At 32.3% G+C, this 23,331-nt stretch overlaps 1 protein-coding gene across 2 annotated transcripts in view; it reads right to left on the minus strand.

The window, feature by feature from the left end:
* Positions 1-548: 548 nt before the first annotated feature.
* Positions 549-23,331, minus strand: part of LOC115877854 (sarcoplasmic calcium-binding protein 1) — a 32,302-nt gene continuing 9,519 nt past the window's right edge. Inside the window, exons 2-4 of one of the 2 annotated variants that reach the window (XM_030894196.1) lie at positions 18,349-18,515; positions 2,490-2,723; positions 549-883 (exon numbers count right to left, since the gene is read on the minus strand). In XM_030894196.1, the coding sequence (XP_030750056.1) occupies positions 737-883; positions 2,490-2,723; positions 18,349-18,515 (548 nt within the window). In that variant the 3' untranslated portion in view covers positions 549-736. Of the gene's footprint in view, positions 884-2,489; positions 2,736-18,348; positions 18,516-23,331 lie in introns of both variants that reach the window. The other variant, XM_030894195.1, reaches the window with a different exon arrangement.

Here is a 23,331-nt window from a genome sequence, read left to right on the forward strand (position 1 = left end):
TAGCCGACCATACCAATAGGTATGGCAGGTTATTAAGATCGACAAAAAAAAGTTTTTTTAATTTCACTCAAAATGAGTTATTTGGGTCATAAATGACCTAAATACAAAATATTTTCATGGTGTCTGTCTGTCTGTCTGTCTGTAACACAATAACTCAAAAACCGCTAAACCGATTTTAACCAAATTTGGCATAAAAATACTGTGGCACCCGAGAATCTGGCCATTAGTTTTTGGTGGGGGGTTGGTAAGCGGGTATGGGAGGGGGTTAAAAATTTAAAAAAATCTTAACTGCAAAATTACAGTAGCTAGCGAAACGCGGTTTTCAATTTAAGATTAGGAATAATATTTGCAACAAAATTTGTAATAACATCAAAATCAGTCAAAGTCGCAGTTTTTGAGATAAAAAAAATGGAAAAATTCCTTTACTTTGAAGCTAAAAGAACTGCCTACCAACTTTTTATTAACATATTTCAGTATGGGCGGCTATACGTGCCTCCCGGCGCCATTTTTTTTTAACTAAGATTGAGGTTTATATATAAAAACAGAGCTTTTATCAAGTTTATTTTATTGATTGAAATAAAAAAATACAAAACAAAAAACTTATCTAGAGACGATATTTCATTAGTTAAATTAGACTTATCCTTATTATAAAAAAATTAAAAAGGGACAAAGACAAATATTCTTTATGAAAAAAATATAATGTCAGACTTATTTCACATAGCAATATTAAAAAATCTTACTCTAATACTTCATACTCGCAAAAGAACTCAGACAAAGGACCAAATAGGTATACAGCAGGAGTCTCTACAGGATTTCCTAAAAATTCGGCATACAATTCTTGATACCTCGATAGAGTTAATCCACCTCTTCTTCTATCATCATCCTTAAAATAGAAAATACAATTATTCAAATATGTAATTTAATATTCAGGGTCAGGCAAAAGTGCGTCGAGCATCTGTAGCTATTAAAATAAAAAACTTGAGAATTTTGTCGAAGTGCAAACCTATGTACTAGGATGTATTTCAGGAAAATACTTTGAGTCCTATAGGGTGGCTCAAAAAAGTGTGAGTAAATTGTAGACTGTGAGTAAATTGTAGTATATTATTTAATTTTTGGCTTGCTTCCTGACCACTTTACATAATCCTAAGATACGAGTATATTTCGGTAGTTTCAATAAATATAAAATTAATTTTTTCAGCCTTTTTAAAAAAAGTTATTAAAAATACAAGAGCTGTCCTGAAATCAAAACTATAATAGGTATTTACTTTAGATGGTTTGTACTTACTTTGCTATAAATATGGTAATCGTAAATCATACAGGATGTTCAAAATTCTATGCCAAACTTTCTAAAATATAAAATAATTTTTCTTCGTTTTTTAACGAAACACCCTGTATATTCCCTTTTCAAAAGATTGAGAATTAAAAAATGAACATTTTTTGTATACTTTTTTTTGTTTTATATTTCATATGGCATTTTCCACAGTAAATTTTAATCAAAGCCTGATTTTTCTCTCGTATTTTACCGTTGAAAGCGCCATATGAAATAATAATGCGTGTATCTGCGATACCATTAAAAATTTTGAAATATTTTAAATACAAAAAATGTTGATTTTTTAAGTCTCCGTCTAATAAAAAAATAATATACAGGGTGTTCCATTAAAAAAAAACAAAGAAAAATTATTTTATAGTTTAGAAAGTTTGTTGTAGAATTTTCAACACCCTGTATGATATAAGATTACGATTTATGGTAAAGTAAGTACATACCATCTAAAGTAAAGACTTAAAGAATAATATAGTTTTCATTTCAGGAGAGGTTCTTGTATTTGAAATAATTTTTTAAGGAAAGTTGAAATACATATATTTTTTATTTATTTATTAATATTTCTGAAATTACTGAACTGTGTTTACTCATATTTTAGAATTACGTAAAGTGATCTGAAAGAAAGTCAAAAATGCAATAATATATAGGGTGTTCCGTTTAAAAAAAATCTGACAATCCACTCGCATTTTTTTTGAGCCACCCTATAGAAGTTAAAATATTTTCCTGAAATACATCCTAGTAAATAATTTAGGTTTGTTGTAGGTTGTTCGCTGACGTCGCTTTTTGTCGATCATACGGTATATCGGGTACGGCATTAGTGCTTCGGGAATATGTAGCTCCTAGAATAAAAAACTTGAGAATTTTTGTTTAAGTGCAAACCTAAATTATTTACTAGGATGTATTTCAGGAAAATAGTTTAACTTCTATAGGGTGGCTCTATACATCTTTTGCGAGTCAATAAACTCAAATAAACAATATTCAGAGAAAAATATACGGATTCTCGATTCTCGCACGAAACAATGAATTTGAGTTGTCAATATGTTTGAACTTCCTTAATGCTAATATTCATAGAGACATTCTACATTCTACAAGCTAAATTCTGAATTCTATTCAACTTTCTTCAACTTCCAAAATTTTTTTTTGTTTTACCAGTGCACGTGACACTTACACTGAGCAAGTTATTGAACGCTTCGTCCACGATTTCTACATCGTCAATTGCAAACTTCGTGATGCAGTTGTACCGGTATTCGTCAGCGTCGATGACACCGTCGTCGTTGATATCGACCATTTTGAAATTGGAATCGATGAACATCTTCATGGCTTGAGGAAAATCTTCGTATCGTTTGCCCACGCAGCATTGTTGCACCGCCTGCTTGAACTCGTCGGTGGTGATTTTGCCGTCCTGCAATAGCTCCTGCATTAAAACAGAAAGGGTTTTGTGTTAAACACGTGTCGGTGTGGTACTCTGGAATTTGGGATGCTTAAAATCGATTTGCCAATTGATGATATATAGCAGGGCTGAGTTTTAGTGTTAGTTTTATCTGTGGATCATATATTGGATTTGAACGTGGTAGACAATGATTCAGTATTGAATTGATTCACAACACAACGTTCCGATCAAGCGAATAGCCAATAAATACACTCAGATGCAAAAAAACGCAACGGAGAAATTTTTGATCAAATTAAAAGTTATATTTTTGTTATTTTTAGCCTTATTTTCATGAATTTTTTAGCAACGTGTATATAATTATATCACCTTTTATTCGTAAACTCAGTTTTTTATAAACTTTAGTATTTGGCATATTATACAGGGTTAATAGAGATGTTGTTTTTTACCCTAACTTTAAAACACCCTGTGCAATAATTTTGTGTGTAAATTTTCCTAAAATATAATTTTACGGTCAGAACCATGTCTCATGAGCATTTTGTTTTTTAGATCATGTCAATACATGCTTTTTGGTTAATTTTTAAGAGCGGAATGAACTTCCCACCAACAATTTGCGATTTTTTCAATTATTATTTCTTTTTGAAGATATTTTTCAATAGGACAAGCCGGCTTTGGTGATTATTGTGAACTATATACTACTATGAACTGCCCATCATATTCGACGTTTGGCAAATGCTTGGCAGGCGGGTTAGAGGTCGCGAAGCAGTCAGAGGGGTCAGAGGTCGCCAGCTTTAATAAATGAACTTTGCTTAGTCCTTAAAGAAGAATGGGAAAACATAACGCAATATGATATAGGTATACAGCCTCAATGACAGCATGAACGGACGTATACAGGCAGTTATAGCAGCCAAGGGCGGCAATACAAAGTAATAGGGTATTTGTTATATATTTTTTTCTGTTAGTATACTTGAATATTACAGATGTTTTTTTTTTAATATCGTTTGTTCTGTTATCGTTATTAATGTTTATTAAAACCCGGACTGTATCGTTAGTCTTTAACTTTTTCTTTTAATTTAGTATAGAGTAGGTATCCAATGCAGTGTAATATGACGTTACGACAATAGTCACTAAAACCATCTCGTCATATTAAAAAATTACATCAAAAAGTAATAATAATTAAGAAAATTGCAAATTGGTCGTTATCAGTTCATTTGAATCCAAATCATCTCAAATATAATCGCATAATGTACGCTACCATTTTCTGATATAATGGTGCGTTTAGACTTGAGCACGCACGCACTGATCCTCCGCGAATGCTCAAGTGTAAACGGCTGTGCGCGCACGCTCACTCTGAATCTGTCTGTGCGCGAGCAGCCGCGAACGTGAGCCGTCGGGTGTCGGTTTTTAGTCCGTGCTCAAAGGGATTTTATGTGTGCGCGAACGCTCAGTTTGCACCGGAAATTTGTCTGCGTTCGTGCGTGCGTGTGTGATTCTTTTTCAATTTCTTTATTAAAATTATGGAATGGATCAATGAATCTTCGTTATTATTAATTGAAGAATATGAAAAGTTGCCTATATTATGGGATGTTAAACATTATTCGTATTATTAAAAAACCAAAAAAAATAACGCATGGCAAGACCTTGCAAATAAAATTAATATCGAATATGTCGATATTAACTAAATTGCTATTCTAAAATTTATATCTTTTGTTCGTAAGTTTTGTGTATTCAAAGTCGGGCCTGGTTATTCTTGTAAAGTTTTTGAACTGATCACAGCCCTCCTCAGACACTAAGTTGTTCTAGTAAATTATATCGATTTCTAAAAATTTGGGTTTGCCACCAGCGATGATGTTTTCGATTTTTCTTCTTTTTAATAATTAAGCTGTGCATAACAATGACTGCATCCCCGACTATTTCTTGGTCGTCTATTATTTTCGCCAACACAACTCTACTGTGCGCGCACAAGTGGATCACTTCATTCGTCGAAATACAAGTTTTTAATTTGAACGGAGCCGAGAGCGCGAACGAATGCTGTGCGCGCACGCTCAGCTTGTGCGTGCTCAAGTCTAAACGCACCATTATATGTGTATAAAGGAGGATGAGCACATAATCGACTCGACTCGACTAGAACTATCGGCAGGTTTTGGTATACATAGAAATAAAGGTACGTACTTCTGAGAGCGTCTTGCGTCGCGTAACGTTCGCATCGCGTCGAAGCTAGAAGCGCCAGTTGAGCGTCATATGAGGCTATTCTTTTACATTTCCAGTTAGTAAAATAGCTTTAACTAGAGCACAGTTTATTTCATGTTACCAATGGAAACGTCGTATTTTGCTGAAATACATACCAAAAAAATTATACACAGAAGTTAGAAAACCTACCTAAAAAAATAAACAGATATTTTAAATTTCAAAAATATAGAATAGAGATAGATATATATTCTTTAAATAGCAGATTACGCACGTTTATATTTCTATATTGTAAAAATTATGTATTCCAAAAAGCTGGTGGTATTATATTATGTATTCCGAAAATTTGCGTGGACTTCCACGATTTGGAGTCTCTGAACGCTACAAATTTCGATGAGAAACAATTTAGATTGAACTCGACACGAGCCTAAGAGTACAGTACGTTTGTCCGTTCTGTAGCTACGGGGTATCCTTGAGAGGGGACACGATATTCTCTCGATGTTTTTCGTAAAAATTAGACGACGCGTCCCATCAATAAAAATTCGACAAATTTGCAAGTAGCTAATAAAATGAGTGGGCGTAGCGATTTGCGGTGACGTACTAGTCAAGTACGACGTATAAAATATATTGCTGTTTATTTAAATGTTTTTTGTCCGCATTCCTTTCATAGACACAGATCCAGCAGACGTACTGTACGCCCATAGTGCACCGGCTTACCGCTTCTCGCTTTATCGCGGCAGACCAGCGGTGAGAAATAGAGGAACAACTGTACGCGCGTAGCCACAATACGCCAGTCAGCCAGTTTCAACCGGCTTAAACTGCTTTTACCGGAATGAATCATGCTTTAGCACAATTCAAGCTATTTACTTAATTATTAAAAATTGTATACGAAAAATGCTTTTCGTCGGTTTTTGATTTATTGAGAGACACAACAGTTTCAATAAAAACTATTTATTTCGCACATTTTTTCAACCTCGACCGGCCTCGAAACTTGGCGCGTCGTCTTCCTCGAAGCGAGTCGTTAGGCTCCTCCTACTTTCTTTCCGTTTTTCCCGTCAAGGCAAGGCGCCAAATTTGAATTATAAGTAGGGAGAGGTATATTTAATGCTATATCGATATACGATAACACCCCCCCACTTTGAAAAAAGCGTTGCCATGACGGTTAGAACAATAATTTACAATTTTACATAAATCAATGCAAAAATACAAATTTTACATGAACTAAATGAAAATAAATAAATAATAATAACTCTAGCCAAGTAACAGAAAATATTAAGTTATATCTTCTAAAAATAATAATAATACAGAGTACAAAATTCAAAATAATTCTTAAAACATAAATAAATGAATGGAAAACTTAAAAATGAAAATAAGTACAAATCAAATCTTCCTTTTGTTATATTTGTGTAAAATACGTTTAGATTCTGTAATAAGGTAGGTAAGTTTAATAAAGTTGGTAATAACCATTATCAAGCGCAACAACTAAGTGTACAAGTCTTTGGTTTTACGGTTCGACGTCTAAAGGACGAGTTAAGATACGTTTGGGTTACATTCGAATTTGATGGAGAAGGTGGTGAGGTACAAGACCTTATAGAACTATGAGCTTTATCCAAAACAGCATAATTTCTAGGAAAATGTCGATAATCCAACCGACGATTTCTTCTCTCTAACCTAGGCTCTAAGGAGGGGAAACTAGATACCTCGTCTGAGTTTATCTGAGAATCGGGTTGAGCTAAACTAAGTTTAGGGACGGCATCGAAACTTGGTGGCGAGTCCTCGTCAGCAGGGGTTTCAGGTTCTGAATCTTCAGAGGAGCCATTTTCTGAACTGGAGGTGTCATAATCGGGGAAATTGCCCGAAGGGGCAAGTCTATATCAAAATTTAGATTAATTTGCCCTGACGACTGAACTTGGATGTCATAACAAGTTAAAATAAAATCTTGGCTACTTTTGTTATAATTAAGATTAGGTAAAACCATCCAGATGTTTTACCTAATCTTAATTATAACAAAAGTAGCCAAGATTTTATTTTAACTTGTTATGACATCCAAGTTCAGTCGTCAGGGCAAATTAATCTAAATTTATAAGATTTACGCTAGCTCCAGAATCTAAAAGTACGAAAATAACTTTATTATGAATTTTAATTTTTATTCTAGGAAGATGCGATTGTGTACTTACTCCATTTACAATTTTAAAAAGACTTCTTAGTGCTGGTTTCTCGATGACTGTGTCGGATAGTTGTTGGCCGGATTCAACTGGTGGGGGTCGTTTCCAGCCCGTCTCCGGTTTTCCGGTCTGTAAGGATTCTCTGGGCACTCACGATGAAAATGTAGGCGTCCACAGAACCTACAGGGTGTAGAGGGTTGATTCCTCTGCGCGTTCGGATACCATAATTATGTAGTTCTTCATCCACGTCTGATTGACTCAACTGGTCACTGCTGTCCGTTGATTCTTTGAAAGGGTTGTGGGAGTGGGAACTCTGTTTTTTAAAAACAGAAAAGTCCAGAAAATTACCGCCATTCTTGTTCTCGGGAAGCTTGGGCGTCTCGTCAACAACCTTGAACAATTCCATTTTGTTAGCAGCAATTCTCCAGCTTCTTTCTTTTCGCCTAACCACGCTGTTAGGCGCCATGTATACGAAAAATGCTTTTCGTCGGTTTTTGATTTATTGAGAGACACAACAGTTTCAATATAAACTATTTATTTCGCACATTTTTTCAACCTCGACCGGCCTCGAAACTTGGCGCGTCGTCCCCCTCGAAGCATCCTCGAAGCGAGTCGTTAGGCTCCTCCTACTTCCTTTCCGTTTTTCCCGTCAAGGCAAGGCGCCAAATTTGAATTATAAGTAGGGAGGGGCATATTTAGTGCTATATTGATATACGATAACAAAATTAATCGATTTTAATCATAATCTATATATGTATATATTTTTAAAATTGCAACATTTTTTTAAACTTTTTTTAATTTTATTGGAAATATACTTCAACGTTTCATTCTCCATTCCTCGTAAAATTTTTGATGGTAAGCTGTGAATTTTGAATATAACGTATATATTTACCAAATTCAAAATGAGACCGATTCATTTCATGAACGCGAGTAGTACTTTTTTGTATCAGTTTAATATGAACATTATCAATAATAATAATAGCTCCCTAATAATAATAGCGTTTGACATCATGGGAGTAGCAAGGTACAGCTTGCCATGCTAGAGCCATTCGGTATACAAGGAAGGTAATGTGGCTAGCACTACGCTTCAACCGCCTATTATTACCTCAGGATTGTAAATCCCAAGTACTCATTTAAGGCTGTGTCGACCTAGGTACCCAAACTATTTTTATTTTAATAAAAATAGTCGGCTGATGAAATGCCGGGTGTAGGATTCGAACCCACAACCTTGAGATTGGTAGACGAGAGCCTGGACCTTTACGCCACCGGGCACCATATGAACACTATCCACTAGCTAATAAAAAGACATAATAGATCCCTACGGGATAGTATGATGTCAAATCTGCTTTTATGGCGCAGGTTTACAAAGCGGTAAAACCTGCCGCAATAGTCGGCCACCGGAAAGCCGGTGCACTATAGACGTGCACTAACGTCAACCTCGACGCTTTCTGCCCGGCCAGTCTAATTTGAGTTTAGCCTGTTCTGTGAGTTAAGCGAATTGATTCCATTTCGACGCGACTCAAACGCGACGCTCGACTCTCTCAGCCTGTACGTACCTTAAATGTAATCCCGCGCATCAAATCGACTCAGACCAGTCGACTAAACTAAGTCAGGAGCGTTAGTTAAGAGGTTAGCAATGTTAGCATATAATGAAAGATGATTACATTTATTTTTCTGTATACCAAAATGTGTCGATAGCTCTTGATCGGGTGGACCGGTCTGAGTCGATATCTCTTGGTCGGGTGGACCGGTCTGAGTCGAATCATTGCGCGTCCTCCTTAAACAAATTTAAGTAATAATCTAAAACAGGAAATCTTATACCTATAAGTGCTTTATATATTCTGTGCTATAAGGCTTTAAAAATTGTACAAATTTAGTTCAATATATTATTTTATTCAACCCTGCTATAAAGTAGTACAGTTTTGTGTTATAAGCGGTTTTAGCAAATATATTAAATTAAATATAGGTGTTATTTTGTTAGTTTTGTGTACTAATATGGTAAAATTATGTGCAATTTAATACATATCCAAAATAACAACATATTTAGATTGTAGATGGCAGCATATTTTTAAAATATGTTTTTTTAAATGAGAAAATAAACGCAACTAAAAATTTGTAAATATGTGAACATATGATTGTTTTTAATAATAAATAAATTGAATTTATAAATAAAAGAATAAAAAACATTAACTTGGCTAAACTTATCAATGTAATAATTGTACCTGTAGTAGTATGTACTAAAAGTTGTAAAGCTAGGCACAAACAGTGTATCTTTGGTTGAGCTTATATTAGAAATTTCTCAGGAATTAAAGTATCTAGACCAGACCTTTTTTACGCACCAATGTTTCACAAATAAATTACTCAATTAAAAATATTTTTAATAAAAAAAGGAAAAAATTATCGACATAGGCTTAATAGGCTCAATCGTAAAAATCAAATAAAAATTATTTCAAGTCAAACATGTTGCTAGACTAAATATGTCGATATTTTGTCACAATTTTTAATAAACGTAAAGTTATTTAGTGTTAATATATCGAAAATGTGGTTTTAGATTTTTATTGGTTGAAAAATAAATTATGACGCAAATTCATAGTAAGTGCGGCGATATTGAAAATAGTATGACCTAAAAAAAACGGCGTCCAGTTGGCTTGGAAATGACGATCGATGACATTCCCCATCTAATTTTACATATAAACGACAGCAATCTTCATTTCATAGCCATCGCTGACGTCGTTTTTTTTTCGAGCATATTGTACTTCTAATGCAAGCTCATTCAGGGACAGCCTGTATATCTAATGCATAATTTATTCGTCTATTTACTTAATACAGCTGATCAGCTTGTAGCAATATTTTCTTGGATAATACATGAAAAGAAAATAAATAGAAAATGAAAGAAACAATAAATCTTCTATTAGCGTGTTTTCGCTAGTGCGGCCAACTGCTCTGTTTATGCGGGTATGCCAAAAATCATTTTGCCCTCCCCAGGATATAAATAAATATTACTTAAACTACGTTAACAATAAGTTGGGTAACTCAAACGACCGACAGGACGAAAATAATTTTGGAAAATATCGATTTAGATCTGTCCTAAATTACGTGTGCAGGTATAATTTCGACAAGCCAGAATGGCTTAAAAATCCAGAAACAAGTATTTAACAAATTATACACCTATTATAGGATAATTTAGGAATTCATATAATACTCTTTATTAAGATTTTTATAGATATTTATTAGATATACATGGCGATTCAAATACAGGGTGGTCGGAACTGTAAACCGGAAACTTCGGTAGCGTATTCTGCTGATAAAAATAAGTAAAAAAACCTCTTATTAGTATGTCCTAAAATGCTTAGTTTCGGAGATACCGGGTGTAGACGTTTCATATTTGTTTCAATTTTTTCCAAATAATTACTGAAGTAACGTCAATATTTGGATGACAATTGGTGTTTGGGAGTTTTTTGATTTGATAAATTTGATTTTGATGTCAATATGACTCCTGTTTGTAGAGGGCGCCACCTAAATGTGTTTAAACTGTTTTGAAGAGTAGTTAGTAATAACTTTTCGTCCGTACCTGTATGAAACTACTGAGTGAAAAAATATACATCTCCGTGATTTTTTACGTAAAAAATGTCTATTGGTTAAAATCTCTAAGAGCAACCGTTCCCAAAACATTTAGAATGGAAATAGTCAATACATGCCATTATTGAAAAAAAATAAACATGTTGAGTAGATAGTTATTTGACTGAAATGATTAATTTGAGAACTTTTTATTTATTTTAATTAATTTTTTGAAAAAATGATGCAAAAGCAGTTTCTGTTCAACTTTTGGCACAAAAACATTTCAAATTTTTGATTTCAGTCTAATAACTATTTAGTCAACATGTTTAATTTATGTCAGTGATGACAGGTACTGATAATTTCGATTCCAAATATCTCGAGAACCATTACTTGTAGCAATTTTTACCAAGAGACCTTTTTTACGTAAAAAACATCGTGAATGTATATTTTTGACATTTGATATGAATTTTCTTTCTTGTATATTTAATCTAATACCTATGTTGCTATATTATCAAGAAATTATGTTTTTAACTAAAAAACAAAAAAAAATTCCAAAAATTTTTTGCAAAAAATTTAGTATTTTCAAATTTTTTTTTCGCCTATATACTACCAGTTAAAATTCTTGCACTTATTTCTGAGACACCCTGTATTGTGTTCCGATGTTGGACCGATTTTGATGATCTTCTAAGCAGTTTGTAGCTAAATTATTTGACTTTTTAACAGCTCTTTCTAAATTTAAAGTTCCCATCTGACAATTATACGAGGGAACATAAAATGTTGATATTTTGGTGAAAGTTTGAAACACCCTGTGGAGTACGTTAAGTAGATAGTAGTAAAAAAACAAGAAATTTAAAATTCATTTTATCATCTAGGTGTATCTTTTTGCGATAGTTTTTTTTGGTTTATCTCAACAGTTTTTTTTTGAATATATTCGCTTTTGAAAGACACTAACATTTTTTCGTATTTTTTAAATTAAACCATGCCTTTGCTTAAGGTCCTAGTCAACAGACCTATAAAATGGTGTTTATGATTAATAAACTTTGTTGATAATGCCACTGTCCTTAAAAAATCATATTAGTATCACATTATTATTGACTGTTAGGAAGTTACTCTAGCTGAGATGGTTTTAAGTCCAAAAGTTGATCAATACCTTTGTCAATTAAAACAGCAATAGCCGATTCTTCAGAACTTAAAACCATTTCTACTAGAGTAAACGTCAATAAACAATAATAATATGACTTGTCAATGATAGAAACATTATAAAAACAATAGGACCCAAAAGCAAAGGCAAACTTTCAATGCTAAAATTGCGTTACTGTCTTATTCAAATCTCCAATAAAGCTATTGAGAATTAAAACAAAAACTATCGAGAAAAGACCTACCTAGATGATAAAATGTTTAAATTCCTGGCTATCTTACCATATTCCACAGGGCGCAGGCGTTTCAAACTTTCACCAAAATATCAACATTGTGTTTTCTACTCGTATAATTGACAGATCGGAACATTCATTTTTAATTTAAAAAGCGACACTAAAAAAACAAATAATTTAACTATAAATTGCTTAAAAAATGATCCAAATCGGTCCACTAGAACAAAATATATTAAACTTAAAATATATCAAAATTTAAAAATGCCCGTTGTTCGTGGCAGTAAATGTATAACGCTATTAAAATATATTTTTGAAAATATTTGAAAATAGTAGGTATTCGAGGCCTTTATGGCCATTCGACGAAGGTAGTAGAACCCAAAAAATATATTTCAGCGGCATTAAAATTAGGTCCTAGTTAAACGATGATTGATTACACAAGCTTCGTTTCCCTAGAGCTTTATATCTACTAAACAAAAGATTTACTTATTCAAATACCTAAGCTAAGTCAATTAAAAGTATTTAATTAATACTTTATAGTACCTAGTATCACAGAATATATGTATAACTAAGCTTTATATTCTGTGCTATTTTGTTTTTTTTAAATTTTTATTGTTTTATTTTGTGTTAACTATTTTCGTTAAAGTCGAATGTTACATATATTAGTTTTTACTATGCTATGACATGTTTTATTACATGTTCACACAACGCGTTTTATTAAATATTCCTACAATACAACTACAAGTACGTTTTGAATAATTTACGATTAAGCCTTTTTATTTATTTTATTTGACATTACTTTTACTTTTGTTTGCATTTAAAATTCAAAGTATTTTGTGACAATAAATTTTGATCTGATTTGAAAAAGATTGCTTGTATATTTTTCCGCTGTTGCTGCTATAGAAAAAAATCATTAAATAACCCGGTAGCGTATTTACTAAATCTAATATAGTGCAACGTAAGTTACGCCCCATTCAATTTTATTGGCCAATTTAAAATCTAATCCGTCACAACGTATCGTTTTAAAATCTAATAATTGAATACAACGCAGCCACAAACGTCTTACGAGACTTTTGACATTAGGCTCCTAAATACGCACGGTTATAACGCCAAACTAGGAAACTCTAATTCGTTGCAGCGCAACCTCTGTTTATTTTCCTTTAAATAAGGCAGATAATCTAATCAAAATAAGAATATTATAACATAACCTTCAATTGTTAGTGTCGGCGAGTAATGAGTATTGTTGATATTTTGTTTGTTATTTTGTTGACAAAACCTAATTCATTGCAGCACATTTTTTGGCGCCGCACAATGGATCGAAGCATAGGAAGATAGGGACATTGGCTGTTTTTGAAGAGTTCCAAATTTAAATATTTTTTTACATATTTGTGTTAAAGAGATATTCTAGTCTTGTAAAACATATACAGTATGTCTGTTTGTTATTTACTTATTGAGCATATGAGCACCATTTGAAGTAAATTGAAAAATCATTCAAATTGGTAGATAAAGAGTCTTACATTTGATTGTAATTTTAAAATGGATGTAAAAGATATTCGTTTGTTATATATAACGACTTATTAGAAGCGTTCTTGGGCTATAGTATTGGATTGTTAAATTTAAAAAAAAATTACACCAGAAGTGAAAAACTCATTTGTTTTTTATTTATGTCATTAAGACTTAAAAATATAAAGTTTTCTTGAATTACAAAAAAATGTAAGCGGATGTAAGTGGAGATATTACGTGCAATGTAAAGAGCCACCTTTACTAGAACATATCATTAAAAAACTGGCTGCCCCAAAGTGCCACTGCAAAAAATATAATGTTTTTAATGTCAAAATCCTTGAATTTATGCAAGGCACGTACAATGCACCATCAAACAATTTGTAATTTGCCGATATAGGTAAGTATATTCGTCGAAGAACATTGGAGTGGGACTGAATTACACTACAATACATAAGGCATATAGGTTGAAAGGCCCAGAAATGTTTTCGTTTTGGTATTCGGTATTTGGCAAGTGAATTGGTATTCGGCAATTTGTCGAGTTTGCCGTGGACACGCATCACGCGTTGCTTTGCAGAATATATTTGCAATTTTATTTTAGATTTAGGGAGGAAATGGGTTTGATAGTCGATGTCGTTAAACAGGGATAGGGTACAACTAACGATGGAAACACTGCGAGAAGATTTTTCCGAAACTTTGAAAAGTCATAACAAATTACAGGAATCGATGAATTGATTGCTGGAAAGACTATATACATTACTCCAAGTTTTGGTTTCAGGAAAAAAAATAAATGCCGAAAAGTTTAATAAATTTGCAAAAGAGACTGCAGAAGAGTTAACCTTTATAGATGGTATTACATGCCATCTTCTCTACACAAAATTTTAATACACGGAGCAAAAATCATCAGCAATTTTTGGTTCCCGATAGGGCATCTGTCTGAAGAGGCCTCAGAGTCTAGGAATAAATACTTTCGGAAATATAGAGAATGCCGTTCAAGAACTTTTGCAAATGAAGACATTTTACATAATCTTTTGTTGTCTTCCGATCCATATGTAACTGATATGCGTAGCTGTGATAAAATTCATAGCGATTTAACAGAGAAAGCAATATCTCTTTTGTTATAATATTTTTGTTTTCTTTTTTATTTAGAGATTAGTTCTTTTGTGAGTCACCCTGTATATTTTGTTAACTATTTGGTACAAAAGGCCATATTAATTTAGATTTAACAGAAAGTAATTTCTCATATGTTATAATGTTTTGTTTTCTTTTTTGTTTATAGATGAGCTCTTTTTTGTAAGACACCCTGTATATTTTTAAAACATCTGGTACAAAAGGCCATATTAATTTAGTTTTAACAGAGAAAGCAATTTCTTTTTTGTTATAATATTTTTGTTTAGATATTAGTTCTTTTTTTGAGACACCCTGTATATTTTGTAAACTATATGGTACAAAATGCCATATTAATTTAGATTTTTGTTGTATTTATTAAAGTCGTACATAAAAAACAGTAAAATAAAAGTATTAATTTCGAAATAAGTCAATGTCCCTATTTTCCTATGCTTCGATCCATTGTGCGCCGCCAGTATAAAAGAGTATGAATACAATAATAATAAGGTGGTTACAATGGTCATCGAAAATCGATGCATGTCACAATACGACCACCAGTAAACTGGTGGTTTGATTTCGGAAAAGGCCAATATTGACTCTGAAATTCAGCACAGGATTAGTAGCGCCTCAAGAGCATTCTGGAAATTAAAAGACAGGGTTTTCTACAATCATGACTTGAGTACAAAAACAAAACTTGCAGTATACCGAGCAATTATAATCCCCACCATGATATATGGGAGCGAAACCTGGGTGCCTTACCGCCGACACATGAACGCATTGAACAAGTTGCAACAGAGACACCTTAGACAACTCTTAAGAGTCCGGTGGTTCCATCATGTCTCAAACGTATCGGTCCTTGAAAATCTAACTGCGAGTATTGAAGTCATGGTCACAAAATCCCGCTTAAGATGGGCTGGTCACGTATGCAGAATGCAAGAAAACCGCATACCAAAATCTCTGCTTTACGGTGAGCTTGTGGACGGTAAGAGGAGGCCGGGTGGACAACTGAAAAGATACAAGGACATTTTCCACGGAAATTTAAAGGGAATTAACATGCAGAATGAGTGGAAAAAAGCAGCTCACAATAGAACTCAATGGAGAAGGGTTGTAAACTCAGTTAACAGCGGCAACCAAAAAGTAGAGAGGCAACAAAGCAATGAGATTTTTGAATGTCCGGAGTGCGGTAGGCAGATAACATCACGTATCGGGCTTTTCAGTCACAGAAAAGCTCATGAAAGAAAACGCCTTGCGTGACCATTTTCTTTATGTGTGTCGAATACTCGTCAGCGAGTAACGGCTGTATGTATGTATGTATGTATATGTATGTACCAGTAAACTCCATAAATTGACACATGGTGTCATTGATGACGTTCAAAGCTTTTTATTTTGGACGACTGATATAGGTATACGTACACTAATAAATGATACCTGCTAGCTTTATTAATTAAGATAAACAAAGGAACTTTCTTACAAGATTAAGTATTACAATACATAAAAAACAGTATTAATGAATTTTAGCATTAGGTATATTGGACGTGATATTTAGCGCTAGGGAATGTTGCTTCTTTGCTGGTTTGCCACTTTGAACCCTTTTAGCACCACGCCTAGATCCAACGGCAGAATTTCTTCTGGCACTGGCAGTTGGTTGCACTTTTATAATCCCTCCTTGTCTCAATGTCGGTCTGTTTATTGCAAAAAACGAGTCTAATTGTCTACCAGTGTTATCTTTTTTCAATGCGTTGGTCAATTTCTTGATAAGGTCAATATTGCATGTTTGAGTTTCCGCTAAATTGGAGATTCTACTCAACTCTGATTTTAATTCAGCCACCGCTGTTTTAGGTTCTTCGTTAATACTTTCTATAGAAAAAAATATTAGCGAATCATTTTACAAATATTTAAAACAACTTACGTTGTATTATTATTATTGGCCATACCGATTAAAACCTCTTGGGGTTGAAAACCCTTGACAAGTCTTATTTAAAGGAAAATAAACAGAGGTTGCGCTGCAACGAATTAGAGTTTCCTAGGTTGCATTATTTTTTATTGTTAATCTAAGGTTGTTATAACCGTGTGTATTTAGGAGCCTAATTTTTTTTTCAAGCGTCTCCTAAGGCGTTGTATTCAATTAGATTTTAAAACGATACGTTGTGACGGATTAGATTTTAAATTGAACAATAAAATTGAACGGGGGCGTTACTTGCGTTGCACTATATTAGATTTAGTAAATACGCAACCCGGTAAACTGGTAATTCCATGTTTTAAATTACCCTTTATTGGAAAATTAAAAAGTCGGTAAATTTGCAATTTCTAAAATATATTCTACTAATGTTTTTATACTAAAGCTATACTAAATGGAATGGGCATGTATTTTTTACTTAGTTTAGTGTTTTTTTGAGGTGTCAACCAGTTTAGCCAGCGACATAACAAAGTTCTGAGAACGGGGCTTAAAGCTTTACGCTAAGGTAGAGATGTTGAAAAGGTAACTACTCGTTACTCGAGTACTCGTTATTCATCGATACCCGAAGTAACGGGTACCGAATTTAAGAGATGTATGTGAGCACTAAGAAGAGATTTTTGGAAATTCGGTCGCTAAGGGGTTGAAATTAGGGGGTTAATATTGTAGGCTCGATTGTAGGTATAAAAAATTAAAATCTGTGAGTATGAAATTTCGCACGGACGCTCCTTGGGTGACGTAATTAAGGGCGATTTTTGTAAAATCGCCCCCTGAGTGAATGCAATTATTAGGGAGTTAATATTGTAGGTATAAAAGTTCTTTAAGTGATGTAAGTGAGCACTAAGAAGGGATTTTTGGAAATTCGGCCGCTAAGGGGTTGAAATTAGGGATAGAAGGTTGCATAAAAAGTTGTTAAAATCTGTTCTAAGTTCTAGGCTTGTTCTAGGAGTACGAAATTTTGCACAGAGGTCTCTTATGCGGCGTAATTAGACACTAAGAAGCGATTTTCGGAAATTCAACCTTAAGGGGATGAAACTACCCAAACTAGGGGTGGAAGTTTTTAGATTTTTTTTTAAATTTGTCGTAGGAGTATAAAATTTTGCGCAGAGATTCTTAAGTGACGAAAGTGGATACTCGATTTTTGAAAATTTATCCCCTACGAGGCTAAAGTTAGGGGTGAAAGTTTGTACAAAAATTTGTTAAAATCGCTTCTAAAAGTATGGCATTTTGCACAGAGGTTTTTTGGGTGGCATAATTGAGCACTGATGAACGATTTCTGGAAATTCACACATAAATCAGGGAATAAAACTGGTGGTGAAATTTTGTACACATAATTTTTAAATTAGTCCTAGGGGTATGATATTTTGTAAAGAGATTTCTAAGTGGCGAAAGTGAGTACGTAGAAGCGATTTTTTAGAAACTCACTTCCTAAGAGGGTGAAATAAAGGGTGAAAGTTGTTCCAAAAATTTGTTAAAATGAGTTTTAGAAGTACCTATGAAATTTTGCGTAGAAGTTCCTTAGGTAACGTAAAATGAAAACGTGGGTAATAAGAATCTATTTTTCAAAATATGTTCCTTAAGCAGGTGAAATTAGATACAAAGGTTGACAGCAGTTGGCGAAATTGACAGCAGTACTAAAATCAGAAAAAAGTTATCATAGTAATCAAAGTAACGAATATTTGAAATGATTACTTAGTACTCGAGTAACGATTAGTAACGAGTATTCAAAAGTAACAAAAATCAACATTACTATTTAGATTTAATTAAGTCAGAAAATACTGTTTTGATAAATTGTTTATTACCTTATTGAAATCTGCCAATTCCGCTATTTCTTCCCATAAACTAAGCATAATGTGTTGGTTTTCTTGAAGCTTGGAAAAACTGAATTCGCCCTTTCCCTCAATGATTGTGGCTCTTAAAGCTAGGCAGGCGAAATCTCGTTCATCTAAGAAACCATTATTATCCAGATCTGGAAAAAATACATTTTTGAATCAGGCTTAAGAGCTGTGTTTTTGTAAATGCATATATGTCAACTATCTATTAAAATTATATTTGAGAATGTAGAAGCGATTTAATTTTTTTTATTACTTAATTGTAGACATGAGCAAAACTGCGATTTGGACATCTTTTAACCGGCCAGGACAAGACACGAAACACATTAGACGATCAAATCTATTTTTCCAAGGCTCCTTGATTAAAAATTAGTGTATGTAACACAGCCGTGGCACTTTAGATTGAAATTTGAAATACTATTTTTTATGCGAAAATGTCAAAAGTTGACATATGATATGTCATTCTATTCAGAGTGTCATTTTCTATCGAATAAAGTGAAAATATACCGAGGGTGCAATTTAAAAATCAACAGTTGTAGTCATTTCCAGTGAAACAGGAAGTGACCAAAAACAATTGAATACCCATCAATCAACCCTAATTTATGTCATATACTATCATATCGAATGCCGTTTTTTTATATCAAAAATTAAATAAAATATAGGTGTGAGCCAATTTTGAGACACACCCGGTTTAATATATAAAGAAGTATGAACAATAATATATCTCCGAGTAATTAGTATAAGAATGAAATTAATATGAACCAGCTACATTTCAGAGAATGGTCCTTTAATCCAAATTTAACTTGTTTCCTAAACATTGCGAACCTCGAATTACATGTGGCCGTACAGATTTTTGCTTATTTTAAGGAAAAGATCATCGACCGAAAAATTCTGGCAAACCGTAGGTAGATGCATGATAGATGGTCAATAACTTTCGAGACATGTGTTTAGACAAATTGTCGATGTGAAAGATAACTACAAAAACTACTTTAATCTTTCCTTGTAGTTACGAGAATTGAATTCGTCATTAATCTACTTCTAAATATAAAACGTGAAACTCTCTATACACAGTGACCAAATGCATCAGTCTATTTAAACGTCAAAACTAATGTATACAAAAGATGGGTTATTTAAAAATAAGGTTATTTTGCAAATGATTTGGTTTGCTTGTACCTCTTAGCTACTTTTTTGGAAAAATAAAGATACCATAAAAATAATTATGGCCTCCTAAATATCCAGTATGATCTTGTAATTAATGCTATAAATGATATACAGGGTTGTTCACCACATACGACACGGAGTATTGTAGCTAAACGATGAGATTTTTACAAATTGTAACTTTTGGGTTCGTTGAAGGACTATTAGAGCTACAATTTAAAAATATTTTTACAAGATACAGAGTGTCCCAAATAAATAAAAAATATCAAAGTTGTATTTTTTTAAATGGAACACCCTGTATATTATTACATTTTTAGTTTCTACGATTAAAATAAAAGTAAATTTGATTAAGGTTTATTATACTTAAACCTTACCGTTTTTGAAATATTTTCAATTTTGTGAAATTGCAGTAAAAATTTAAAGCTTCATTTTCCAAGGGTATCAATGTTTTTAATACTAAATATTTAATGAAGTTTATTTATTGATCAGTTATTGTGTTGCAATAATAAAAATAATACTACCTTATACAGAGTGTCTAAAAATTTATTTTAAATAATTATTAGCTTCAAACGGCAATAACTTCTTTAATTTAAATGGAATGCCCTGTATATTTTAGGAGAATCAGATGCCCAATTAAATTGTCTATCAAATTGTATTATACCATTTTTTACCTATCCCTTCAAGTTATCGTAGAAAATGCATTTTCTTTTAATTTAGACCTCATTTATCAATATATCCATGGAATATTGACATTTTAGATTGTTTTTAAAGCAACAAATGTACAAAATGTACAGACTAGTAATATTATCGTTTTTAGCAAAACGATAATATTACTAGCCCATTTGTGTGCAAAAAGAAAACTATTTAAATCTTTATAAAAGAGTATACCATTAATTAAATATAATACCATTATTTCCGCCCATATACTAATTAATTACATACTTAATTGTTTTCGTTAATAAATTATTATAAATAAATGTGGATTTGAGTCAGAAATCAATATAATAATAAGTTATCAAATTAAAGTCTCTGTTGTTATAAATAAGCATCTATTAAAAAATGAAATATCATTTTTAAGGTGTTACTTTTTATCACACTGTCTAATGCCCATACAAAATTCAGTTTTTTAGTATTTGGAGCAATTATTATTAGTCAACGCAAACAGTCAGTTAATGTAGTTTGAATACTGGAATCATATTAATTGATCCTCTTTAACAAATATTTAAACAGTTTTTTTTTATTTTTAATGAAATAAATGAATTATATCGACAATATTAGTATCTGTACTCTTTAAAAATTTGGTACATCTTTAAAAATAATCTAAAATGTCAATAGTCCATGGGTAAATAAGTTCTAAATTACAAGAAAATGCATTTTCTACGGAAACTTAAAGAGATAGGTAAAAAATGGTATAATATAATTTCATAGACAATTAAATTGTGCATCTGATTCTCGTAAAATATACAGGTTGTTCCATTTAAATTAAATAAGTTATTGCCGTTTGAAGCTAATAATTATTTAAAATAAATTTTTAGACACTCTGTATAAGGTAGTATTATTTTTATTATTGCAACACAATAACTGATCAGTAAATAAACTTCAGTAAATATTTAGTATTAAAAACTTTGATACCCTTGGAGAAATGAAGCCTTAAAATTTTTACTGCAATTTCACAAAATTGAAAATATTTCAAAAACGGTAAGGTTTAAGTATAATAAACCTTAATCAAATTTACCTTTATTTTAATCGTAGAAACTAAAAATGTAATAATATACAGGGTGTTCCATTTAAAAAAATACAACTTTGATACTTTTTACTTATTTGGGACACTCTGTATCTTGTAAAATTATTTTTAAAGTGTACCTCTAATAGTCCTTCATCCAACCCAAAACTTACAATTTTACAAGTGTTATACGGTATCGATATTATTTTTAAATTTTCTTTTAATGTTTTAGGTATCATACCCATCGTGGATAAGATCACGGGTACGATGAAAACCGATTCCATCCGCCACAGAGCTTTAACTTCCCAGGTACTTGTTAGTTAATATACCAACTTATTAGGTACTGATATATCTATCAAAAACGCTTTTATTCTTGCTTTAGAATAACTGTTATATCTGGTCTGTTGAGCTCCATGTGTGTGTCCGTGATTATATCTTTGTCCCAATATATTTTTGCTATATCGTTCTCAACCACCGGCACGGGGACGTATTTATAATAAGGATTTCTATTTACAGGCTTTAGATTATATAGTTTGAGCAATTCAAGGTATACAATAGTTGCCACCCTATTATGCATTTCAAGGTATTTCGTATGAGCCAGTACAGAGCATCCCGACAGTATTAGGCCAGTAAACGGTAGCCGAGTGTTATATGTAAAGGTGGAAAAAATTAGAAACCAACCAATCTCAACGGGAATGTGTAGATAATGATCTCCTATTTAACCCCTCAAAAGTCCCATTCGGTCCCAGTGGGGGGAGTTTGAAAAAAACCGCCGCCATCTTGGATTTTTTCGTTTTTTTTTAAATATCTCCGTTAGCATAACTTTTTTCGAAAAAACTAAAGATATGTTTTTTGTAGAGAATTAAATTTAGAATATTCTTCCTTTAACAATTTTTTTTTCTACGTTTTTTTCCAGTTTTTTAAACCAATCAACTATAATTTTTGGCATTAACAGTATAGTGTTAATATAACTGCAACCACAAGTATAAATTTAAGCATTAAAACAATTAAAAATAACGTTCAAATATTATTTATTAAATAAAATTATCGTTAAAAAAAAGATATTATTAAATTATAGTTATTAAATAAAATCTGCTATGACGTCATCCTGATCGTCATTTTCGTCTTCAACTAAAATACAGAAGTTTGTACAACTGATTCCGTAGCACTAACCACACTTTGAAGAACATTTAAGACCCAGTTTTCTAAAAGAGCAATTTTTAGAGCATTGACTCTCTTTGCAATTGCAAAAAATTAATTTTAGTAGGCGAAACATCTTCTGTTGATTGAATAGGTGTCAGATTGCCTTTTTGATCTTTCTTCCATCCATATTGTAAAGGTTCTAACTTGTTACCAATCCATTCATGAATCTAAAATATACAACTTGTAATATTTCCTATAATAGATATATCTTTACAGTTACCTGAAAGTATGTCCTGAGTACATGGAGTTTTGCAGAGTTCTCAGTTGGAGGCAAATTAGCTAAATTAAAAGTAGTCTTAAGGGCCTGTCTTGATGTAATCCTATTGTATAGAGTGTATCTCAGATGGTTAATATGTTTAATATAGATAGCATGGGTAATGATATAGCTTTAAAAGATAATTTAATCCCGACTGAAACAAGTCATCTTTGTTACCATTTTTTTCTAAAAATATTTTGAGGTATTGACAAAGATTGTTATTTTTTTTCAGCACCGACATTTTTTTATTTTTTAAATAAAAACAATATGTGTTTCTTTGAATGTCCCATTTTGATTTGTACCTCAGATATTTTATCACCTTTTGCTGCTTTTCCCGGATGAAGCATGGATATATTTTTATGTTTTGAATGGTATATAAAACCATAATATCGGTATCCTCTGACACAACTGTTATATGTTTTTTTTACATAGATAATTCCACAGCTGTTGAGGCGATAAGAAAGTGTGAAGATTTTTTTCAAAAAGCACTAAAAAGTCGATTCTAAAAATATCCAAAATATCTGAGGTACAAGACAAAATGGGACATTTAAAAAACACATATTGTTTTTACATGCCATATCGGGCTGTGATACTACCTCCTTTTTATTTAAAA

The sequence above is a fragment of the Sitophilus oryzae genome, unplaced genomic scaffold, assembly GCF_002938485.1.
Source record: "Sitophilus oryzae breed Bouriz unplaced genomic scaffold, Soryzae_2.0 scaffold_1499_pilon_pilon, whole genome shotgun sequence".
Taxonomy (NCBI): Eukaryota; Metazoa; Arthropoda; class Insecta; order Coleoptera; family Curculionidae; genus Sitophilus; species Sitophilus oryzae.